Raw genomic sequence first — 24,089 nt, 5'->3', positions numbered from 1 at the left:
CAGGGGCACCCACCCGGAGGGAGTTTGGTTATTCCATGTCTGTGGATTTTATCGTTTTTGGAATCTAATAAAAATTACCGAATTTTAGGAGCTGGATCTCAATCCCTTTTTTTTTTCTCCTTTGAATGCTCCTATTTTGCATTCATTCCAACTTATACTCCAGTTCATTTTTTGGGGGGCTTAATTTTAGGTTTCTGCATTTAGTATGTTCATGTTTAGGACCCGGTCCTGCTCAGCCCTTGTTCACACAGAAGTCACTTTCAGGCCGGGATCACACATACACGAGATACGGCCGAGTCTCGCAGGTGAAAACCCAGCTCTGGCGCCGGCACTCCGGAGCGGAGCGTGCAGCCACACAGCAATACATGGAGCTGCACGCTCCGCTCCGGCGCCAGAGCTGGGTTTTCACCTGCGAGACTCGGCCGTATCTCGCGTATGTGTGATCCCAGCCTAACACATTGTAAGGTTTTAAATACTAGAGGTTAGAACCATCTCGAATTTGTGTATACACTGACGCTTTTTTTTATTTTTTTTATCAAAAACGGTGTTTAGTAAGTTCGCAAATGTTATTTATATGCACTATGTAAGCATAAAAGATGTGGCACTCACCCCAAGATTGCTGAAAAACAATGTCCTTTAATTCGCTTTATGCGGCATTAGACATCTGTGGAGAGGCGGCAGGTAAAAGTGAGGGGTGCGGGGACAGGAGAATGGACGACGGCCGTTTCGCACAAATGTGCGAAACGGGTCCAGGTGCATAAAGCGAATTAAAAGGACATTGTTTTTCAGCAATCTTGGGGTGCGTGCCACATCTTTTATGCTTACATAGTGTGTAACTCTATTGTTGTGCTATATGTAGAGCACCGCCCATGGATGCATCAATTGTTGTGTTTTTAAGACTGATGGAAAGCCGGTCCCATATGTTCTATAGCCTGTGAAGATTACTAGTTACCTGGTGCCGCTCAGTTCGGAATCTTGTTTGTTTGGCATAAAATTATTTATATGCACTATTGCTTTTACTTATTTACTTACAGCACAGTATATGGTCATTTTGTTTCTGTCTTATTGGATACAAATCCAAAACCTAAAAGTGGATGCGATCTGGAAAGAGAACAGATTGGTCTCTGGCCAGCTTCCTTCACTAAGGCTATAAGGAAGCAGAATCACCACTGCGGACATGTTATGGCTGGCAATCAGGCAACACAGCGTGCAGTAATCAGCGACATACAGAGATCTGGCAATAACCAAAAACAATAGGACAAGCTCTGAGACGTGGAATCTCTGTAGACTGCAGTACCTGATCTATCCTCACACAACTATAAGCAGCAGTGGATTGCGCCTATCAACTACCTATGCAACTCGGCACTGCCTGAGGAGCTGACTAGCCTGAAGATAGAAATACAAGCCTGACTTACCTCAGAGAAATACCCCAAAGGAATAGGCAGCCCCCCACATATAATGACTGTTAGCAAGATGAAAAGACAAACGTAGGAATGAAATAGATTCAGCAAAGTGAGGCCCGATATTCTAGACAGAGCGAGGATAGCAAAGAGAACTATGCAGTCTACAAAAAACCCTAAAACGAAGACCACGCAAAGGGGCAAAAAGACCCACCGTGCCGAACTAACAGCACGGCGGTGCACCCCTTTGCTTCTCAGAGCTTCCAGCAAAAGTTAATAGCAAGCTGGACAGAAAAAACAGAAAACAAACTAGAAGCACTTATCTAGCAGAGCAGCAGGCCCAAGGAAAGATGCAGTAGCTCAGATCCAACACTGGAACATTGACAAGGAGCAAGGAAGACAGACTCAGGTGGAGCTAAATAGCAAGGCAGCCAACGAGCTCACCAAAACACCTGAGGGAGGAAGCCCAGAGACTGCAATACCACTTGTGACCACAGAAGTGAACTCAGCCACAGAATTCACAACAGTACCCCCCCCTTGAGGAGGGGTCACCGAACCCTCACCAGAACCCCCAGGCCGACCAGGATGAGCCACATGAAAGGCACGAACAAGATCTGGGGCATGGACATCAGAGGCAAAAACCCAGGAATTATCTTCCTGAGCATAACCCTTCCATTTGACCAGATACTGGAGTTTCCGTCTAGAGACACGAGAATCCAAAATCTTCTCCACAATATAATCCAATTCCCCCTCCACCAAAACAGGGGCAGGAGGCTCCACAGATGGAACCATAGGTGCCACGTATCTCCTCAACAACGACCTATGGAATACATTATGTATGGAAAAGGAGTCTGGGAGGGTCAGACGAAAAGACACCGGATTGAGAATCTCAGAAATCCTATACGGACCAATAAAACGAGGTTTAAATTTAGGAGAGGAAACCTTCATAGGTATATGACGAGAAGATAACCAAACCAGATCCCCAACACGAAGTCGGGGTCCCACACGGCGTCTGCGATTAGCGAAAAGCTGAGCCTTCTCCTGGGACAAGGTCAAATTGTCCACTACCTGAGTCCAGATCTGCTGCAACCTGTCCACCACATAATCCACACCAGGACAGTCCGAAGACTCAACCTGTCCTGAAGAGAAACGAGGATGGAACCCAGAATTGCAGAAAAATGGAGAGACCAAGGTAGCCGAGCTGGCCCGATTATTAAGGGCGAACTCAGCCAACGGCAAAAATGACACCCAATCATCCTGGTCAGCGGAAACAAAACATCTCAGATATGTTTCCAAGGTCTGATTGGTTCGTTCGGTCTGGCCATTAGTCTGAGGATGGAAGGCCGAGGAAAAAGATAGGTCAATGCCCATCCTACCACAAAAGGCTCGCCAGAACCTTGAGACAAACTGGGAACCTCTGTCAGAAACAATATTCTCAGGAATGCCATGTAAACGAACCACATGCTGGAAGAACAAAGGCACCAAATCAGAGGAGGAAGGCAATTTAACCAAGGGCACCAGATGGACCATTTTAGAAAAGCGATCACAGACCACCCAAATGACCGACATTTTTTGAGAAACGGGAAGGTCAGAAATGAAATCCATCGAAATATGTGTCCAAGGCCTCTTCGGGACCGGCAAGGGCAAAAGCAACCCACTGGCACGTGAACAGCAGGGCTTAGCCCTAGCACAAATTCCACAGGACTGCACAAAAGCACGCACATCCCGTGACAGAGATGGCCACCAGAAGGATCTAGCAACCAACTCCCTGGTACCAAAGATTCCTGGATGACCGGCCAGCACCGAACAATGAAGTTCAGAGATAACTTTACTAGTCCACCTATCAGGGACGAACAGTTTCTCGGCCGGACAACGATCAGGTTTATTAGCCTGAAATTTCTGCAACACTCTCCGCAAATCAGGGGAGATGGCAGACACAATGACTCCTTCCTTGAGGATACTCGCCGGCTCAGATAACCCCGGAGAGTCGGGCACAAAACTCCTAGACAGAGCATCCGCCTTCACATTTTTAGAGCCCGGAAGGTATGAAATCACAAAATCAAAACGAGCAAAAAACAACGACCAACGGGCCTGTCTAGGATTCAAGCGCTTGGCAGACTCAAGATAAGTAAGGTTCTTATGATCAGTCAAAACCACCACGCGATGCTTAGCACCCTCAAGCCAATGACGCCACTCCTCGAATGCCCACTTCATGGCCAGCAACTCTCGGTTGCCCACATCATAATTACGCTCAGCAGCAGAAAATTTCCTGGAAAAGAAAGCACATGGTTTGAACACTGAGCAACCAGAACCTCTCTGTGACAAAACCGCCCCTGCACCAATCTCAGAAGCATCAACCTCGACCTGGAACGGAAGAGAAACATCAGGTTGACACAACACAGGGGCACAGCAAAAACGACGCTTCATCTCCTGAAAAGCTTCCACGGCAGCAGAAGACCAATTAACCAAATCAGCACCCTTCTTGGTCAAATCGGTCAATGGTCTGGCAATGCTAGAAAAATTACAGATGAAGCGACGATAAAAATTAGCAAAGCCCAGGAATTTCTGCAGACTTTTTAGAGATGTCGGCTGAGTCCAATCCTGGATGGCCTGAACCTTAACCGGATCCATCTCGATAGTAGAAGGGGAAAAGATGAACCCCAAAAATGAAACTTTCTGCACACCGAAGAGACACTTTGATCCCTTCACGAACAAGGAATTAGCACGCAGTACCTGGAAAACCATTCTGACTTGCTTCACATGAGACTCCCAATCATCTGAGAAGATCAAAATGTCATCCAAGTAAACAATCAAGAATTTATCCAGATACTCACGGAAAATGTCATGCATAAAAGACTGAAAAACAGATGGAGCATTGGCAAGTCCGAACGGCATCACCAGATACTCAAAATGACCCTCGGGCGTATTAAATGCCGTTTTCCATTCATCTCCCTGCCTGATTCTCACCAGATTATACGCACCACGAAGATCAATCTTAGTAAACCAACTAGCCCCCTTAATCCGAGCAAACAAGTCAGAAATCAATGGCAAGGGATACTGAAACTTAACAGTGATCTTATTAAGAAGGCGGTAATCAATACACGGTCTTAGCGAACCATCCTTCTTGGCTACAAAAAAGAACCCTGCTCCCAATGGTGACGACGATGGGCGAATATGTCCCTTCTCCAGGGACTCCTTCACATAACTGCGCATAGCGGTGTGTTCAGGTACGGACAAATTAAATAAACGACCCTTAGGGAATTTACTACCAGGAATCAAATCGATAGCACAATCACAATTCCTATGCGGAGGTAGGGCATCAGACTTGGACTCTTCAAATACATCCTGAAAGTCCGACAAGAACTCTGGGATGTCAGAAGGAATGGATGACGAAATAGACAAAAATGGAACATCACCATGTACTCCCTGACAACCCCAGCTGGTTACCGACATAGAGTTCCAATCCAATACTGGATTATGGGTTTGTAGCCATGGCAACCCCAACACGACCACATCATGCAAATTATGCAGTACCAAAAAGCGAATAACTTCCTGATGAGCAGGAGCCATGCACATGGTCAGCTGGGCCCAGTACTGAGGCTTATTCTTGGCCAAAGGTGTAGCATCAATTCCTCTCAACGGAATAGGACACCGCAAAGGCTCCAAGAAAAATCCACAACGTTTAGCATAATCCAAATCCATCAGATTCAGGGCAGCGCCTGAATCCACAAACGCCATGACAGAATATGATGACAAAGAGCACATTAAGGTAATGGACAAAAGGAATTTGGACTGTACAGTACCAATAACGGCAGAGCTATCGAACCGCCTAGTGCGTTTAGGACAATTAGAAATAGCATGAGTAGAATCACCACAATAGAAACACAGTCTGTTCAGACGTCTGTGTTCGTGCCGTTCTACTTTAGTCATAGTCCTGTCGCACTGCATAGGCTCAGGTTTACTCTCAGACAATACCGCCAGATGGTGCACAGATTTACGCTCGCGCAAGCGACGACCGATCTGAATGGCCAAGGACATGGACTCATTCAAACCAGCAGGCATAGGAAATCCCACCATTACATCCTTAAGAGCTTCAGAGAGACCCTTTCTGAACAAAGCCGCTAGTGCAGATTCATTCCACAGAGTGAGTACTGACCATTTCCTAAATTTCTGACAATATACTTCTACATCATCCTGACCCTGGCATAAAGCCAGCAGATTTTTCTCAGCTTGATCCACTGAATTAGGCTCATCGTAAAGCAATCCCAGCGCCTGGAAAAATGCATCAACATTACTCAATGCAGAATCTCCTGGTGCAAGAGAAAACGCCCAGTCCTGTGGGTCGCCGCGCAAAAAAGAAATAATAATCAAAACCTGTTGAATAGGATTACCAGAAGAATGAGGTTTCAAGGCCAAAAATAGCTTACAATTATTTCTGAAGCTCAGGAACTTAGTTCTGTCACCAAAAAACAAATCAGGAATCGGAATTCTTGGTTCTAGCATCGATTTCTGATCAATAGTATCTTGAATCTTTTGTACATTTACAACGAGATTATCCATTGAGGAGCACAGAGCCTGAATATCCATGTCCACAGCTGTGTCCTGAAGCACTCTAATGTCTAGGGGAAAAAAAAGACTGAAGACAGAGCTAAGAAAAAAAAATGATGTCAGGATTTCTTTTTTCCCTCTATTGGAAATCATTGAAAGGCTCCTTGTACTGTTATGGCTGGCAATCAGGCAACACAGCGTGCAGTAATCAGCGACATACAGAGATCTGGCAATAACCAAAAACAATAGGACAAGCTCTGAGACGTGGAATCTCTGTAGACTGCAGTACCTGATCTATCCTCACACAACTATAAGCAGCAGTGGATTGCGCCTATCAACTACCTATGCAACTCGGCACTGCCTGAGGAGCTGACTAGCCTGAAGATAGAAATACAAGCCTGACTTACCTCAGAGAAATACCCCAAAGGAATAGGCAGCCCCCCACATATAATGACTGTTAGCAAGATGAAAAGACAAACGTAGGAATGAAATAGATTCAGCAAAGTGAGGCCCGATATTCTAGACAGAGCGAGGATAGCAAAGAGAACTATGCAGTCTACAAAAAACCCTAAAACGAAAACCACGCAAAGGGGCAAAAAGACCCACCGTGCCGAACTAACAGCACGGCGGTGCACCCCTTTGCTTCTCAGAGCTTCCAGCAAAAGTTAATAGCAAGCTGGACAGAAAAAACAGAAAACAAACTAGAAGCACTTATCTAGCAGAGCAGCAGGCCCAAGGAAAGATGCAGTAGCTCAGATCCAACACTGGAACATTGACAAGGAGCAAGGAAGACAGACTCAGGTGGAGCTAAATAGCAAGGCAGCCAACGAGCTCACCAAAACACCTGAGGGAGGAAGCCCAGAGACTGCAATACCACTTGTGACCACAGAAGTGAACTCAGCCACAGAATTCACAACAGGACATGGGTTTAGTAACTACTTGCTTTTGTCATGTAACCAATCTTTTCCTATAACTCTGCATGGGTCGGTTTCTGTAATTCCTCTGAAAATATATGAATAAGTTGACAAATAGGTGTTACCATTCTCTGTAATCGCGGTGTGTCCCTAAACAGTCAGCAGTGAATGGGAAGACTGCAGAGACCTGACCCAATTAGTACAACCTATGTACCACCCACGAGGATCTATAAGAAAAGGCCACAGCATTCTTATTATGAGGACAGACCTGTCAGGAGTGGCCACAGGTTTTCTTTACATCATACTCTCAGTTACTTCTAAGGAGAGGAAAAAAAAACAAAACAGAATTACGGTACTTACCCCTCCTTGGTTCAGTGCCAGCTCTATGGCTGCTCCAGGCTCTGTTTGGCAGCAGCAGTGATGACAGTCAGTGCTGCTGCCAATTAATGAGGTCAGCAGCTTGACAAAAGCTGCTGAGCTCAGTGACTGGCTGCAGCGCTTCCAACGTGACACCGCTGCCGCAGTCAAAAGACTGACCGAAGAAACAGCAGAGAGCAGGCGCTGGCCTTGGGGTAACTAATATTCAGTTTGGATGGCATAAAGCTTTTCGAAAGGACAACCCTTATAAAGCACCACTCCAACACCAGTCCTCACAACAACTCCAGCGCAGTTTTTCTTTTATTTCAGCATTGGAGTATGGCTACTAATCTAAGCTCTGTTCGATCTCTGACCCTTACAAGTTTATGGAATGGAAAAGGTTAGGAAATCCAAGGAGACGTTTACTGACCAGGGAGGATCTCTGGATTTATAATTTTGGCACATGCGTCCCATATGGTCTTAACATGCGCAGAGAAATTATGTTCCACTACTAACTTTTGACAGGACTTTTTTTCTGCTTGTTTTAATTATTTCTTGTAATTTTCCAAATAGATTTTAGTTTTTCATATATTTGTCTTTTCAGGTCCGTCTCTATTAAAGTTGAAAGTTTATGTTATTGTAGTTATGACACGACTAGTATGCACATGGTAACCATCCCGAGATCTTCATCTCCACCTGTATAGAATTATATCTGTGCTGGTTCAGTCTCAGCAGTTCTGATGTCTGAGGGCGACTGAATCGCATTGAATTTGACAGACAAAGTATGATCCTCTTTGCTATGGAAGGATTGTTTTAACCTAAGTCACTAAATAAAAGTTTATTTAATTTTTTTAATTGGAGCTGGATAATTTTTTTATTTTCTTTATATTTACCCCCCGCCGTCTTTAGCTCTTCCCAGTGCCGCTCTGGTCCTGCGCCGTCATGTTGTGACCGCGACGTCTGACTGACCGGAAGTCAGAGGTAACGGTCACAAGTAGGCTTGAGCGAAACGGATCGGCCAAATTCAAAAGTCGCCAACTTTCGGCAAAGTCGGGTTTCATGAAACCCGACCCTAGTGTGGGATCGGCCATGCGGTCGGCGATCTTCGCGCCAAAGTCGCGTTTCGTATGACGCATTTAGCGCCATTTTTTCAGCCAATGAAGGAGCGTGGGCAGAGTGAGGACGTAGGTCTTAGGGGTGTGCCTATCGCCATCTTATCGCTTGTGTGCTGTAGTAGCGATTTGCAATGTGTGAGAGAGAGAGAGAGAGAGAGAGAGAGAGAGAGAGAGAGAGAGAGAGAGAGAGAGAGAGAGAGAGAGAGAGAGAGAGAGAGAGAGAGAGAGAGAGAGAGAGAGAGAGAGAGAGAGAGAGAGAGAGAGAGAGAGAGAGAATTTTTACCATTGACTTGCATTGGGTTTCGTGTTTCGGTCGAACCCCGACTTTTCGCGATGATCGGCCGATTTCACTCGACTTTTGAGAAAGTCGGGTTTCACGAAACCCGACTCGATCTTAATAAAGTAAAAGTCGCTCAACCCTAGTCACAAGTTCTCAGCCCCATCCTGGCTCTCATACACTTACACTGAGTGGCGACTACTGGACCAACCCGCAAACACTGGAGCTATTTCGCAGGTCACAATCGTCAGAAGACGACTGGGGTAGCGCGGATCAAAGATACTAAGTGTTGGGAACTTAGAAGAGTAGCACCACTCCAGGGCTGCAATAATAATAAAAATAAATAAAATAGTATATTAAAACATTTACTTAATAGGAACTCCCCAAAATATAATAAATGTTTAAATAAATAGTTAAAAAAAATGCATTACTAACAGCTTGCCTGTCCCTTACGACAGCCCCTCTGCTCCCATATGTAAACAGCAGCTGTACTCCGCCAGTGGTACAAGGTACAATTATATTTCCCTTGGCCGCTCTTTCATTTTCTGTGCATCGCTCCCACTGGTGAAGGAGGCACTCTGACTCAGAAGTATCAGGGGTCTAATTCCCCAATATACAAGAAGATCTCACCTCTATCACCTTCTAGATAAGAGCTTTGGCTGTGCAGCTTATGCAGAGTTCTGAAATGGTCATCCGCTTTCCACAACACTTAAATATTCTGCAATACACTTGTTAAATAAAGGGAAGGCACTGAAGGACAAGGACCACTACACATCCAGGGAGCCCCTCTGTCCTGGAAGGTCTCCCAGAAATAACTGAATTTACATTTATATTGCAGTTTAAATAAAAATAGATAGAAAACATATAAAAAGGGTCTATTCACTATTGAACTTTTTGGCCACCAAGGTAAATGCTTTGTCTGGCATCATACCAAAACAACTCAGCCCAAGAATACCATCACCAAAGTGAAACATGGTGGTGGCAGCATCATGCTCTGGGGATATTTTTTTTTGACGGCAGGTACAAGGAAAATGGTCCGAGTCAAGGGGAAGAATGCTGGTGAGAAATACAGGACATTCTTGAGCAAAATCTGTTTGTCGGTGATTTGAGACTGGAACGGAGGTTCAGCTTCTAACAAGCCAATGATACAAAGCATACTGCTAAACCAACATTCGAGTGGATTAAAGGGAAATGTGTAAATGTTTTGGAGTGGCCTAGTCAAACCCCAGACCCTATTCCAATTGGTCAGACTTGAAGATTGCTGTTCACCAGAGGAAACCGTCTAGCTTGAAGGAGCTGGAGCAGTTTTGACTTGAGAAATAAACAAAAATCGCAGTGGAAAGTTGTGGAAAGCCCAGTTATCCAAACTGACATGCAGCTATAATTGCTGCAAAAGTACTGACTTTGGGGAAGGGGGGGGGGAGGGGAGGGTGAACAGTTATGCACACTGTAATTTTCAGTTATTTTATCCTATTTGTTGTTTGCTTCACAATAAACCAAATGTTCACAGTTGTAAACATGTTCTTTACTCGAACTGATGCAAACCCTCAAAACCAGTAAAACTCCAGGTTGTGAGCTAGCAAAACACATAAAAGGCCAAAGGGGGGCTTGGGCAGGGGGGAGGGAATACTTTCGCAAGTAACTGGACATTGTGCTTTTCTCAGATTAGAAGGCAAAATTCTGATGGCAGACTCATATTCGTATTATGGACACAATTTCGGCCCGACTGCAGTTCTCGTGGCCGCAGTAAAAGTATAATATACTGTATGTCTATGATGTGGTCCGTTAAAGCAATTGGTAAAATAAATCATTTTTCGCAATCTATACAATGCATGTAATATGGGTAAAAACATATTTGGAAGTAACTAGTGATGAGCGAGTATACTCGTTGCTCGGGTTTTCCCGAGCACGCTCGGGTGGTCTCCGAGTATTTGTTAGTGTTCGGAGATTTAGTTTTTGTTGAGGCAGCTGGATGATTTACAGCTACTAGCCAGCCTGAGTACATGTGGGGGTTGCCTGGTTGCTAGGGAATCCCCACATGTATTCAGGCTGCCTATCAGCTGTAAATCATGCAGCTGTGTCAACAAAAACTAGATCTCTGAGCAGTCACAAATACTCGGAGACCACCCGAGCAACGAGTATACTCGCTCATCACTACAAGTAACATGATGTGTCTGCAACCAGAGGCTTCCTGAAACACCAGGGTTACTTACTGGTAACAGGTTTTTCCGGAACCCATGACGGCACACCTGAGAGAGGGGATCCGCCCAGCCAGGACAGGAAACCCTACTGAAAATAAAAGGGCGGTACCTCTCCCTCGCTTCAGTTGGTTTTCAGAGCATGAGAGGCCCCCCTGGTTAGTACACATGGCAATTCAACACCACATCATATTAACTAAAAAAGCACCCAAAACAATAGTGCACACCGAAAGGGTGATAAAGGGGGGGGAATATACAGGTGCCGTCATGGGTTCCGGAAAAACCTGTTACCAGTAAGTAACCCTGGTGTTTTCCCTTCCCCCATGACGGCACACCTGAGAGACTTTTGTAGAATGAAACCTTAGGGAGGGACCACCGCTTGGAGTACCCTTCTACCAAAGGTTAGGTCAGCAGAGGAGGAAAGGTCTAGCCGGTAGTGCTTGAAAAAAGTTGAGGGTGAGGACCAGGTAGCGGCCTTGGAAATTTGATCAATTGATACCTCAGCCTTTTCCGCCCAGGAGGTAGCCATGGCTCTGGTAGAGTGAGCCTTGATGCCTTCAGGAACCGGAGTGCCACCCGCAGAGTAGGATAAACTAATGGCCTCCCTAATCCATCTAGCAATAGTACTTTTAGCTACCCCACACCCTCTTTTGCTACCCTGAAAGGCTATGAATAGGGTTTGGTCTTTCCTCCACTGACTAGTCATAGATATGTACTGTAACATAGATCTTCTCACATCTAGCATGTGGAACTTTTGTTCCCCTGGATTTTTGGGATTACTACAGAAAGATGGTAAGGTAATCTCTTGACTCCTATGGAACTTTTGAACCACCTTGGGGAGATAAGCCGGGTCCGGTCTTAGAACGATCCTGTCATCAAAAACCTGAGTATAAGGAGGGGATATTGACAGGGCTTGCAAATCACTTACCCTACGTGCCGATGTTAGGGCTACTAGAAGAACTGTTTTAAGGGTAAGTAATTTAGGTGATAACTCCTGTAAGGGCTCGAACGGGTGTTTAGTTAGAGCTTCTAAGACCAAATTTAGATCCCAAGGAGGGATTTTTGGGATAACGACCGGCCGAGATCTACTGCAAGATTTTATGAATCGTGAAACCCATCTATTTGAGGCAAGATTACAGTTATACAGGGCCCCCAAGGCTGAAACCTGAACTTTAAGGGTGCTGGTTGCTAACCCAAGATGTAATCCTGCTTGCAGAAATTCTAGGATAGGACCCACTGGAGCCACCTCCCCCAATGGTTCACCCAGGAAGTCAAGACATTTTTTCCATGTCCTACCATAGATTCTAGAAGTTACGGGTTTTCTGCTTTTCAACAGGGTGGAGATTAAACCTGGTGAGAATCCATGGCGACTTAGTAACGCCCTCTCAAATTCCAGGCTGCCAGATGGAAGCCCTTCACCTGAGAGTGGGTTACTGGGCCCTGGGTTAGTAGGTCCGGAATTTCTGGCAAAATCCATGGATCTGTTAACGACATCTGTCTTAGAAGGGAGAACCATGGTCTCCTTGGCCAAAATGGAGCTATGAGGATAATCCTCGCCTGATCCTCTCTGATCTTCCGGATCACAGCTGTGATCATCACTATCGGGGGGAATGCGTAGGCCAGAGAAAACTTCCAAGGTATTAGTAGGGCATCTACTGCGAAGGGATGTTCTCTTGGATTCAAGGAGCAGAATTTTCTGACTTTTTTGTTGTGAGAATTGGCAAACAAGTCTATTTCTGGTGAGCCCCAGGCTTGGACTATTTGCTGAAATATCTGGGGGTTTAAGGACCATTCCCCCTGTCTTAAGCCTCTGCGACTCAGGAAGTCTGCTTGAGTGTTTTCTATGCCCCTGATGTGTAGTGCCGACAGAGATAACAGGTGTTGTTCCGCCAGTTGGAAGAGGAGTTTTGACGCATTCATGAGGCCTTTGGACCTCGTTCCTCCCTGATGATTGACATACGCCACCACTGCTCGATTGTCTGTTAGGATTAGAGTATGGCGACCCTGGAGTAAAGGGAGAAAATGTCTTAGGGCTTTCTCCACTGCCCATAGCTCTTTTTCGTTTGATCCATAGTTTTTTTCTCTTATGGACCAGGTACCTTGTACAGAGTGAGATCTCAGATGAGCTCCCCAACCTGTACCGCTTGCGTCGGTCGTGATGATGTCTATGACCGGATTTTTCCACCGGACCCCCTTTGTCAGGTGGTGTTCTACAGTCCACCAAGCTAGGGAATCCCTTACGCTCAGGGAGAGACATAGATTTCCTTCTAAATGCCCTCTTAACAGTCTTTGAGCTGAGAGAACTTCCCACTGTAGTTGTCTTAGGTGGAATTGTGCCCATTCTACTGCCGGTATACACGATGTTAATGAGCCTAGAAGGGACATCGCCTTTCTGAGAGTCATTGCGGGTTGACGTATTGCTGTACTGGTCAGGTTTATTATCTTGTCCACTTTGTTTTGTGGAAGGAGGCAGAGCTGACGCTCGGAGTCCAGTATTAACCCCAGGAAGGACTGTATTTTTACTGGCAGTAGTCTGGATTTGGGGATGTTTATTATCCAACCCAGCTCCATTAGAGTTGATGTTACCACTGATATTTGATGAGTGCAGTGGGACTCTGACCTCCCTATTACCAGGAAAACGTCCAGATATGGGACAATTACTACATCCCGGGACCGGAGGTATGACATCACTTCCACCATCACTTTGGTGAAAACTCTGGGGGCTGTAGACAGGCCGAATGGAAGAGCTGTATATTGAAAATGCTTTACCTGATTTTGAATATAGAGAGCTACCCTCAAGTATTTCCGATATTCCTGATGTATTGGTATATGGTAGTAAGCATCCTTTAAGTCTATTACTGCCATGAAGCAGTGCTGGAAGAGAAGTTTTATGGTCGTGTTTATAGACTCCATCTTGAAAGTGTAGTTCTCTATGGATTGGTTGAGCTTTCTTAGATTTATAATAGTTCTCCAAGAACCATCCGGTTTTTGGATCAAGAAGAGGGGGGAGTAAAACCCCTCTCCTTCTTCCTGAACCGGGACCTCCTGAAGAACCTTTTTGTGGACAAGTCCCAAGATCTCGGTTTCTAGGGCAGATTGTTCCTGCTGAGACTTCCGTCGGGGAGTTATTATGAAGTTTCGTCTGGGAGGACAGACGAATTTTATTTTTAGGCCGTCTCTGATGATGTTCGTGACCCAGATACTGGGGGAGATATTTACCCAGGCCGGAAAGAAGAGGGAGAGTCTTCCTCCCACTTCTGGCGTAATGTCATTGGGGGGATTTTTTTGCCGATGTGGAGGGCCCTTTAAACATATAGCCCGATCCTCTTTTATCTCTAAAGTCCCAATTTTTCCTCTCCCCTGGGGGGCGACCTCTATTATATCTTCTCCTCCGAAAAAAAGGTTTTTTAGGATCTTTAGGGATGTTGGGAAAACCTTTCTTCTTATCTCCTGCATGTTCCAGGATGTCTTCAAGTTTTTTACCGAAGAGAAGTTGGCCGTCACATGGGATAGAACACAGTTTGTGTTTAGATGGCAAATCCCCCGGGCAACCTTTGAGCCACAGGGCTCTTCTTGCCGCGTTGGACAAACCCGCGGCTCTAGCTGTTAGTCTTGCGGAATCCGCAGAAGAGACTGCCAAAAAAGCTGCTGCTCCTTGTAGCAAAGAAATATTTGCAAGGATGTCAGTTCTGGGTACTTTGTTTTTCAGTTGATCTTCTACCTGATGTAGCCAGACCATTAGGGCACGGGCCGTACATGTTCCCGCAATCGCCGGCTTAAGGCCCCCCGCTGAGGCTTCCCAGATGTGTCTCAGGAAACTATCTGCTTTTTTATCAAGCGGGTCTTTGAGAACACCAGAGTCCTCTAACGGAAGGGATGATTTTTTTAAACATTTGGCTACTGCCCCGTCAATCTTAGGGATTTTCTCCCAGGACTCAGAGTCTTTATCCTCAAAAGGATATCTCCTTTTGGATGAAGAGGGCAAGGAACCCATTTTTTCGGGCTTTTTCCACTCTGTCAATTAATGCTTTTATTTTTGCATTAACTGGAAACGTGCGTTTCCTTTTCTCTTCTAGGCCACCAAACATGACATCTTCTAGTGACCTAGGTGTCTTCTCCTCTTTAAGCCCCATTGCAGATCTAACTGCTTTGACCAGTTTATCTACGTCCTCAGTTGGGAAACATGGACGACCTCCTGAATCACTGTCCGAGGAGGAATCTGAAGACTGGACAGAGGCCGAGGAGGTAGAGGGAGACCGGGATGTTTTATGACTCCCCTGTCTCTGAGAGGCATCTGAGTCTGTGGACGCCTTACGGCTTCTCCTTCTTGGTTCGCTAAGGGCCAATTTTAAGGAGTCTTATTTCAGCCTGTATTATGGCTTTTAGGCTAGTGGCAAAATTAGGGGTCTCTTCTTGTATGGTAGTGGCACAGAGATCCTTCTGCCACTGAACTGCAAGCGGGTTTCTACAAAGGGCACACTCTCGGTTCTTTGTTTTACCAACCGCTTTCCTGGACCCCTAGTGATCAAAACAGACAAAAATGGACCCTGTTACCATAAGGGTTACATTCACGGAGATCACTCACCACCACCGACAATCAAGGGTACCGATTTTGGAGGCTGGACAGATGCACGTGAAGCGTCCCTCCTGGACGCCGACGAATCCTGCCGGACAGAGCGACTGCTGTTCCTACCACTTGAGCGGCTGCTCTTGGTATGCTGGTGGCTCGGCAAGGCATCTGGTGAGAGCTCCATTTGCTGCTGCTGCTGCTGTGAAGGCGGCTGCTGCTGCTGCTGCTCCTGTTGTCCTACTTCCATGGTGAAGTTTATGGACATGAGCGCGTCTTCTGTGGTCTAACCCCCTTTTATGGGGGGACCACTGCACTCCCCGCCTCCTTCGGTGCCCAAATTAACCCCCTCCCACTCTCTGCCGTGCCGCCGGAGTTCCCTTTCACCGGCCGGCGTTCTCATCATGGGCGCCGCCATCTTGGATCCGGCGCCCGCCCCCGACGTCACGCGGGCACGCCCATTCCCAGCGTGCCTTGCGCGTGACGTCAGACGAGCGACCCGGAAGCGGCCACCGCACCTGGACGCCGGCAGAGAGGGGAGGGCGGCGTGGCAGCCATGGAAGGGAACACAGCCCTCTGACCATGCTGCTCAACGCCCGCTCGGACGCAGAGACCCGGAGGACCTGCGGACGGCGCTTCCAGACCCCCGAACCCGACGCACAGGCGCTGCCTGTTCTTCCACGCCGGGACGGGACCTGGGTAAGTGAACCGCCGTGTTCAGTAAGAGGGTCCCTGTCAGGACAGGAAACCCAACTGAAGCGAGGGAGAGGTACCGCCCTTTTATTTTCAGTAGGGTTTCCTGTCCTGGCTGGGCGGATCCCTTCTCTCAGGTGTGCCGTCATGGGGGAAGGGAAAATAGCAATTTTCAGCTTCTACCCAGCATTGCAGGAAGACAAGGAAAGTCGTGACCTTGCAGCTGTAACTTGCCTCTTGCTGCTAAGCGCAGACTGCGACTAACATGTTTCAATGCAATAAAGAAAAGCAAGAAACGTTTCTATTCTTCATCCACTTTCATGTAGCAATTACCATTTCCAGAACATTGGAGAAGGTAAGAACGTTAAAAGCGAAGATGTGTGGGAAGAAGACTCGTCACAGTGAGAAACATTATCCTTCCCGCAAAGAAGCCTATAGTGTTATATCTGCTGTGGCACTAGAAGTCTCATCATGCCATGCCAGCCCAATGTATTGCTCATTCAGAGATTTTGAATCTCAGGGTCACAGTGGCAATTTGCATTAGGGCTCATTCAGACGTTGAGTCACACATGATTGTCCGAGGGAAAATATCCGACCGTAGACTTAAGGTACCTTCACACTGAACAACATTACAACGATAACGATAGCGATCCGTGACGTTGCAGCGTCCTGGATAGCGATCTCGTTGTGTTTGACACACAGCAGCGATCTGGATCCTGCTGTGCCATCGCTGGTCGGAGCTAGAAGGCCAGAACTTTATTTCGTCGCTGGATCACCCGCTGACATCGCTGAATCGGCGTGTGTGACGCCGATCCAGCGATGTGTTCACTGGTAACCAGGGTAAATATCGGGTTACTAAGCGCAGGGCCGCGCTTAGTAACCCGATGTTTACCCTGGTTACCATTGTAAATGTAAAAAAAAAAAAAAAAAACACACACATTCCGGTGCCTGTCACGTCCCCCGGCGTCCGCTTCCCTGCACTGTGTCAGCGCCGGCTGACCGTAAAGCAGAGCACAGCGGTGACGTCACCGCTCTGCTTTACAGCCGGCGCTTACACAGGATGCAGGAGGAGTGCAGGGAAGCGGACGCCGGGGGACGCAACAGACACCGGAATGCAAGTATGTAGTGTTTTTTTTTTTTCACATTTACAATGGTAACCAGGGTAAACATCGAGTTACTAAGTGTGGCCCTGCGCCTAGTAACCCGATGTTTACCCTGGTTACCCGGGGACTTCAGCATCGTTGGTCGCTGGAGAGCTGTCTGTGTGACAGCTCTCCAGCGACCATACAAGGACTTTCCAACGATCACGGCCAGGTCGTATCGCTGGTCGTGATCGTTGGAAAGTTGCTGAGTGTGACGGTACCTTTAGTGGTCTGCACAAAACCAAGGAGACTTGTCCAATATTGATCCCTGCAACGCCATTCTATGGAATGGGGAAATAAATAAAAAAATTAAAAAAAATAAAACACTCCGCTGTTGTTCCTGACAAGTAGGACGAGCGTCATGCAAGTACAATGCAATTTTCATCACATAGCATCCATATGACAAACATATGCAATCAGCTTTTACATACATTATTTCTCCTTATGATTTCAAGCTAGTTTTCTAACTAACACAACAATCTTAAATACAGAGATAGATATTTGTCAGTCAGATCTAATTTGTGCTTTTAGTGTGAATTTTTCTGTACATATAATTAGCCAATAAATAATAATAAAAAAAAAATACGGGAAATTGCTCAGCGCTGACTTCAGTAAGGGGCACAGAGTTCATCGGCTATTAACTACGGTCCCGTTAGTGACGCCCGTGCTTGTCACAGCAAGAGCGTCCTAATGCTACTGTCAGAGTGTTCTGGATGGCGTGGTGAGCGGTCACATTACTGATGGCACAGCTCAACGCACCATCCGGATGCAGTAGAGTTGGGGATCGTCGTGGGTTGGATTTATGTTGGACCCCTTTGGAATATTTCATTTTTTTTAAAGGTAATAGATGGGTAAGATGGTCAGGGACTGCTTTCTACAAATAAATAACTTGGCTCTGTGTGTTTTTTTGCTTTAAACTTACAAGATTAGTAATGGGGGTGTCTTATAGACACCTTTCCGTTACTAATCCCTTGGCTTGATGTCAGCTCACATTACAAAGCCGACATCAATCCCCAAACAATTACCCCCATTGCCAATGCACCAAGGCAAGTGGGAAGAGCCAAGCACCAGAATTGGCACACACGATGGATGCACCATATCTGGGGTGGCTGAAGGCCGATGTCATTAGTCTGGGAGAAGGCCAATGTTAATGGCCCCTTCCCAGGCTATTAATATCAGCCCGTAGTTGTCTGCTTAGCTTTTGCTGTTTATTAAAACAAGGGGGAACCCACATTATTTTTCTGATTGAGGGGGATGGACAGCTTTTTAATAACCAGTAAAGGTTAAGTAGACTGTGAGCTGATATTAATAACCTGGAAATCTCCATGCTTTTTACCCCTCTTACCAGACTATTAAGACCAACTCTCAGCAGTCTGCTTTCTCTTAGCTGGTTAATAAAATAAGAGGGACACCACAACATTTATTTTTCATTTATTTAATCATTAGCTAAAAACTTGTACAGTAAGATACACATGCACTGCAGCGTTCAAACGGTGATTAACACATGGAAAATCAGGGGATCTGTAAAAAACAAAACCACGGTCAGGTAGAGCAACAAAAATTTTGTCCACAACTGCCAGGAAAATTGTTCAGGATGCAAAGAAAACCCCACAAATAACATCAGCTAAAATACAGAACTCACTGCAAACTAGCTGTGTGGCTGTTTCAAAATGCACAATAAGGAGGCACTTGAAGAAAAATGGGCTGCATGGTCATGTCAACAGAAGAAAGCCATTACTGCGCAAATGCCACAAAGTATCTCACCTACAATACACAAAACAGCACAGAGACAAGCTTCAAAACTTCTGCAACAATGCAATTTGGAGTGATGAGACCAAAATTGAACTTTTTGGCCACAACCATAAACGTTACATTTGGAGAGAGGTCAACAAGGCCTATGATGAAAGGAACACCATTCCTACTGTAAAGCACGGAGGTGGATCGCTGATGTTTTGGGGAAAAGGCACAGGAAAGTTGGTCAAAGTTGAAGGAAAGAGGAATGCAGCACATTATCAGCAAATACTGGATGTAAATTTGCAATCAGTAGAGTTGGGGATCGTCGTGGGTTGGATTTACGTTGGACCTCTCCCCTTAACACCCCCACCATTCAGCTGTATGCAGCTCTGGCGGCAGTCAAGGGAAAGTAGTAAACCGACCTGGAACAGCACAGCGCAGTTCACTGGGTAGTGCCGGTTGTTAGGTACTGCAGATCAGTTCCTGTTCATTTCAACAGGACAGGGATTGTCCTAATAAGCAAGAATGACCCCTTTAAATATTAAGCACCATAATGGTAATATTTTTCTTTTCTTTTTAACCCTCATTCTTTGGAGGACTGATGAGCTGCGGCAGCCTCTAACTGGGTTTTACCTTGCAGGCGAGAGTGACCCAGATTGTAATGCACTTTGTGCAGTTAACCGTTTCACATATGAAAATAATGGATGATAATAAAAATACAATTTAAAAAAAAAAAAAAAAACAACAAACGCACGTGTACATTTTCTAAGAGCTAATGGTTCTAGTAGAAAAACAAAAAAGACATACTAGAAAAGCAAACCATTACTTATATCATTCACAATATTCGAGTGCAGGATCTCTCCATTCCCCCCCCCCCCCCCGGCTGCTGCTCACTATCCTCCTCCTTCAATTGATGTGGACGACACCTTGTGTCATCCAGATAGCCGGGCAAAATCATGCGCCTGCCCACTATGCTTTGCCCTACTGTCGGCAGAGCCAAAAACATATGTGCACATGCAGGCGCGAGCCACGATTTTTAGGCGCAGGCGCGATCTTTCACCAGGCAATATGGATGACACAAGGCGTTATACACATTAATTGAAGGAGGACAGCGAGAAGCAGCATGGGGGAGGGATGGAGGTGCCCAAAATTACACCCATCGGACTGGACCGACCCAATTACCTTACGGCATCAGAGTAATATAAAAATGTTTTTTTGGGGTTATGTCAGGGGGTTATAATAATTTATGGAATGCAGAACAGGTGCTCAATAAGGTGATAGTTTTAGTTATTATATGACAAAACTGGTGACAGGTTCCCTTTAAGATCCCTTTTGTATTTTTTGCCATGGAATTTTTCACATTATTTTTTTTTTTTAAACAAATATTGGAATTTTTATTGAAGCAGCGAGAAAACAACATTTTGCTTTTTCCTTAAGAAAAAATAAAATAGAATTTTCTAGATTAAAACTAGAATTTATTTATTTATTTTTTTTATTTTTTTTTAATAGTCCCACGAGAACCCTGATAAGAACAGCGCTTCCCTTATAAAAGGGGTTATCTGTGCATATACAAATCCTTTAAAGAGAATCTGTCCGCAGGTTTATCTATGGAATCTGAGAGCAGCATGACGTAGGGTAGGGCTGCACAACGTTTTTTGGTCCAAGGGCTACAGTGTCATACTAAACCCATCCGGGGGTCACACTAAAAACTATAGGGGTACTAGCTTCTGACATTTATTGTCTATACTTTTGACATGCAATAAATGTCCCAGATCTGTACAAGTTCTCCACCAATCCGCAATCTAAGGTTTAAAACCAATGATGTCGTTCAAAAGTACAATTTGTCCAGCAAAAAACAAGTTCTCACATGGCCATATTGATGGGAAAAAAAAAAAAAGAGTTATTGCTCTGAAAAGGGGAGCAAAAAAAAACGGCAAGGTGGTGAAGGGGTTAATGTATTTCTCAGCATAAGTGGGGAATCAGGGTACACTACATACACTATTGTAACGCACAGCGCAGGCCCTATTTAACAGTATTTATAGCTCAATCTGAAAAAACGGGGTGACAGGTTCCCTTTAAGTTAAGACTGCAAGTTTGTGGCTAATTTTCAGTGATTTTAGGCACACAAAAAAAAATCTGTAACAAAGTACAGTAAGATGTAAGTGCCAGGGGCTTCCGAAAGAAAAGCATCACACACAGCAAGAAATATCTGCATGAGTGTTCAATGCTGGATCAGGATGGACGCTCTGCCGGGAGGCTCCCATGGATCTGCACTGGAAGAATCTGCAACAGTCGGCCCGGACACATTTCCGCAAACTCCAAAAGGGACTTTCAACTATTAAAATACCAGTATGGACCTGCAAAGACATCCAACACACGCCATCATTATACAGGGTAGGCCATTTATAAAGTTGGATCCAAAATGGCGGACTTCAAAATGGTCACCACCCATCTTGAAAAGTTTCCCCTCCCATATACTAATGTGCAAACAGAAAGTTGATACCACCAACCATTCCTATTTTATTTAGGTGTATCCATATAAATGGCCCACCCTGTACACTGACCCTGAGCGATTTAGGCAATCTTAGGTTTTTGCGGTTTCAGTTTTTTTTTCCCCCCCCATGACATCTGAAGGGTCAGAATACGACATCACGTTAACCACTGTCACTGCGGCCATGCTGGGAAACGAGCTGTAAGTAAATGCCAGTATCTGGAAATGCCAATACTCCCCCCCCCCCCCCCAGTGCCAATAAATGCCAACACTACCCCCCGTGCCAATAAATGCCATTACTCCCCCCCATGCCAATAAATGCCAATACTCCTCCCGTGCCAATAAATGCCAATACTCCTCCCGTGCCAATAAATGCCAATACTCCTCCCCATGCCAATAAATGCCATTACTCCCCCCCGTGCCAATAAATGCCAATACTCCTCCCGTGCCAATAAATGCCAATACTCCTCCCGTGCCAATAAATGCCAATACTCCTCCCCGTGCCAATAAATGCCAATACTCCTCCCCGTGCCAATAAATGCCAATACTCCTCCCGTGCCAATAAATGCCAATACTCCTCCCCGTGCCAATAAATGCCAATACTCCTCCCCGTGCCAATAAATGCCAATACTCCTCCCGTGCCAATAAATGCCAATACTCCTCCCGTGCCAATAAATGCCAATACTCCTCCCGTGCCAATAAATGCCAATACTCCTCCCCGTGCCAATAAATGCCAATACTCCTCCCCGTGCCAATAAATGCCAATACTCCTCCCGTGCCAATAAATGCCAATACTCCTCCCGTGCCAATAAATGCCAATACTCCTCCCGTGCCAATAAATGCCAATACTCCTCCCGTGCCAATAAATGCCAATATTCCTCCCGTGCCAATAAATGCCAATATTCCTCCCGTGCCAATAAATGCCAATACTCCCCCGTGCCAATAAATGCCAATACTCCCCCCCGCGCCAATAAATGCCAATACTCCCCCCCGCGCCAATAAATGCCAATACTCCTCCCGTGCCAATAAATGCCAATACTCCTCCCCGTGCCAATAAATGCCAATACTCCTCCCGTGCCAATAAATGCCAATACTCCTCCCGTGCCAATAAATGCCAATACTCCTCCCGTGCCAATAAATGCCAATACTCCTCCCCGTGCCAATAAATGCCAATACTCCTCCCGTGCCAATAAATGCCAATACTCCTCCCGTGCCAATAAATGCCAATACTCCCCCCCGCGCCAATAAATGCCAATACTCCCCCCAGGTAAGTAATTGCCCACACCTCCCTGTAACCCAAGCCCCGCGCTCATTAATTGATGGAGAAGAGGGGATGAATAATGGAGCAGCGCTGGGCGCCGCCGTACCTGTCCTCGGACACGCTGATCACCCCGTCCTCCTTGGGCACAATCACTGCCATGTTCACCACGTCCTGGGACCCTTCCACCTTGGTCAGTAATAGAGGTTTGCGGGTGAGCGGTGCGGGGCTGATCTCCGCCGCCATCCTCCTCTACCTGCCGCCGAGGTGTGCGGTGCCCGGACCTATCAGCAGCGGCCGCCGGGCACAGACTGGCAGCGCTCTACACACTCCAGAATCCAGCCTCACCGCCGAGCTTGTCAGCTGACTGACACGTCACCGCTCCGCACACGCCCCCCGCGCACGCCCCTCGCTTGTTATTTTTTTTATTTCACTCATCTTTATTGATATGTGCTTTGTTCGTGTACTTTGTGTCCGCGTGCTCACCACGTGACCTGTGTTGCTGCTGTCCCAGGTGTGAGAGCTGCAGGTCATCACGTGACTGATAGTCCTGTATAGAAAGTTGGAGCGAGGCGGGACCTCTGTGCTTCCTCCTGTCACAAGGCTACTAGTGTCAGCTGCAGGGCTATGTGCACCATTATTACAGCCCTGTGTGCGGCGCTGGTCAGCCACCCTGACACCCTTATGTTCCCCTTCTGATTCATGGTTCATACTGTGATGATAAGGGAGATGGGTGCTGATGCTGGTTGGTAGACACGTCTCCATTGTAAATGTGGACATCCTGATGAATTTCTTAGTTGGGGGTTGGACGCAGCCTGTTGGTGGGGTATGTGCCCAGGGCGCAGCCTGTTGGTGGGATACATGCTCGGGGCGCAGCCTGTTGGTGGGGTATGTGCCCAGGGCGCAGCCTGTTGTTGGGGTATGTGCCCAGGGCGCAGCCTGTTGGTGGGATACATGCTCGGGGCGCAGCCTGTTGGTGGGGTATGTGCCCAGGGCGCAGCCTGTTGTTGGGGCACATGCCCGGGGCGCATGCTGTTGGTGGGATACGTGCCCGGGGCGCAGCCTGTTGGTGGGGTATGTGCCCAGGGCGCAGCCTGTTGTTGGGGCACATGCCCGGGGCGCATGCTGTTGGTGGGGCACGTGCCCGGGGCACAGCCTGTTGTTGGGGCACCTGCCCGGGGCACAGCCTGTTGTTGGGGCACATGCCCGGGGCGCAGCCTGTTGGTGGGGTATGTGCCCAGGGCGCAGCCTGTTGTTGGGGCACATGCCCGGGGCGCATCCTGTTGGTGGGGCACGTGCCCGGGGCACAGCCTGTTGTTGGGGCACCTGCCCGGGGCACAGCCTGTTGTTGGGGCACATGCCCGGGGCGCAGCCTGTTGGTGGGGTATGTGCCCA

The 24,089-nt window shown here is 46.7% G+C and overlaps 1 protein-coding gene across 1 annotated transcript in view; it reads right to left on the bottom strand.

The window, feature by feature from the left end:
* Positions 1 to 23,063, bottom strand: part of WDFY2 (WD repeat and FYVE domain containing 2) — an 86,656-nt gene extending 63,593 nt beyond the window's left edge. The window contains exon 1 of the mRNA XM_069758884.1: positions 22,804 to 23,063. Coding sequence (XP_069614985.1) covers positions 22,804 to 22,940 — 137 coding nt within the window. The 5' untranslated portion in view covers positions 22,941 to 23,063. The remainder of the gene's footprint in view (positions 1 to 22,803) is intronic.
* Between the last annotated feature and the right edge of the window lie 1,026 nt (positions 23,064 to 24,089).

This window comes from Ranitomeya imitator, chromosome 3, assembly GCF_032444005.1.
Source record: "Ranitomeya imitator isolate aRanImi1 chromosome 3, aRanImi1.pri, whole genome shotgun sequence".
Taxonomy (NCBI): domain Eukaryota; kingdom Metazoa; phylum Chordata; class Amphibia; order Anura; family Dendrobatidae; genus Ranitomeya; species Ranitomeya imitator.
The sequence above is the reverse complement of the archived record's forward strand: the minus strand, read 5'-3'. Positions and strand labels throughout refer to the sequence as shown.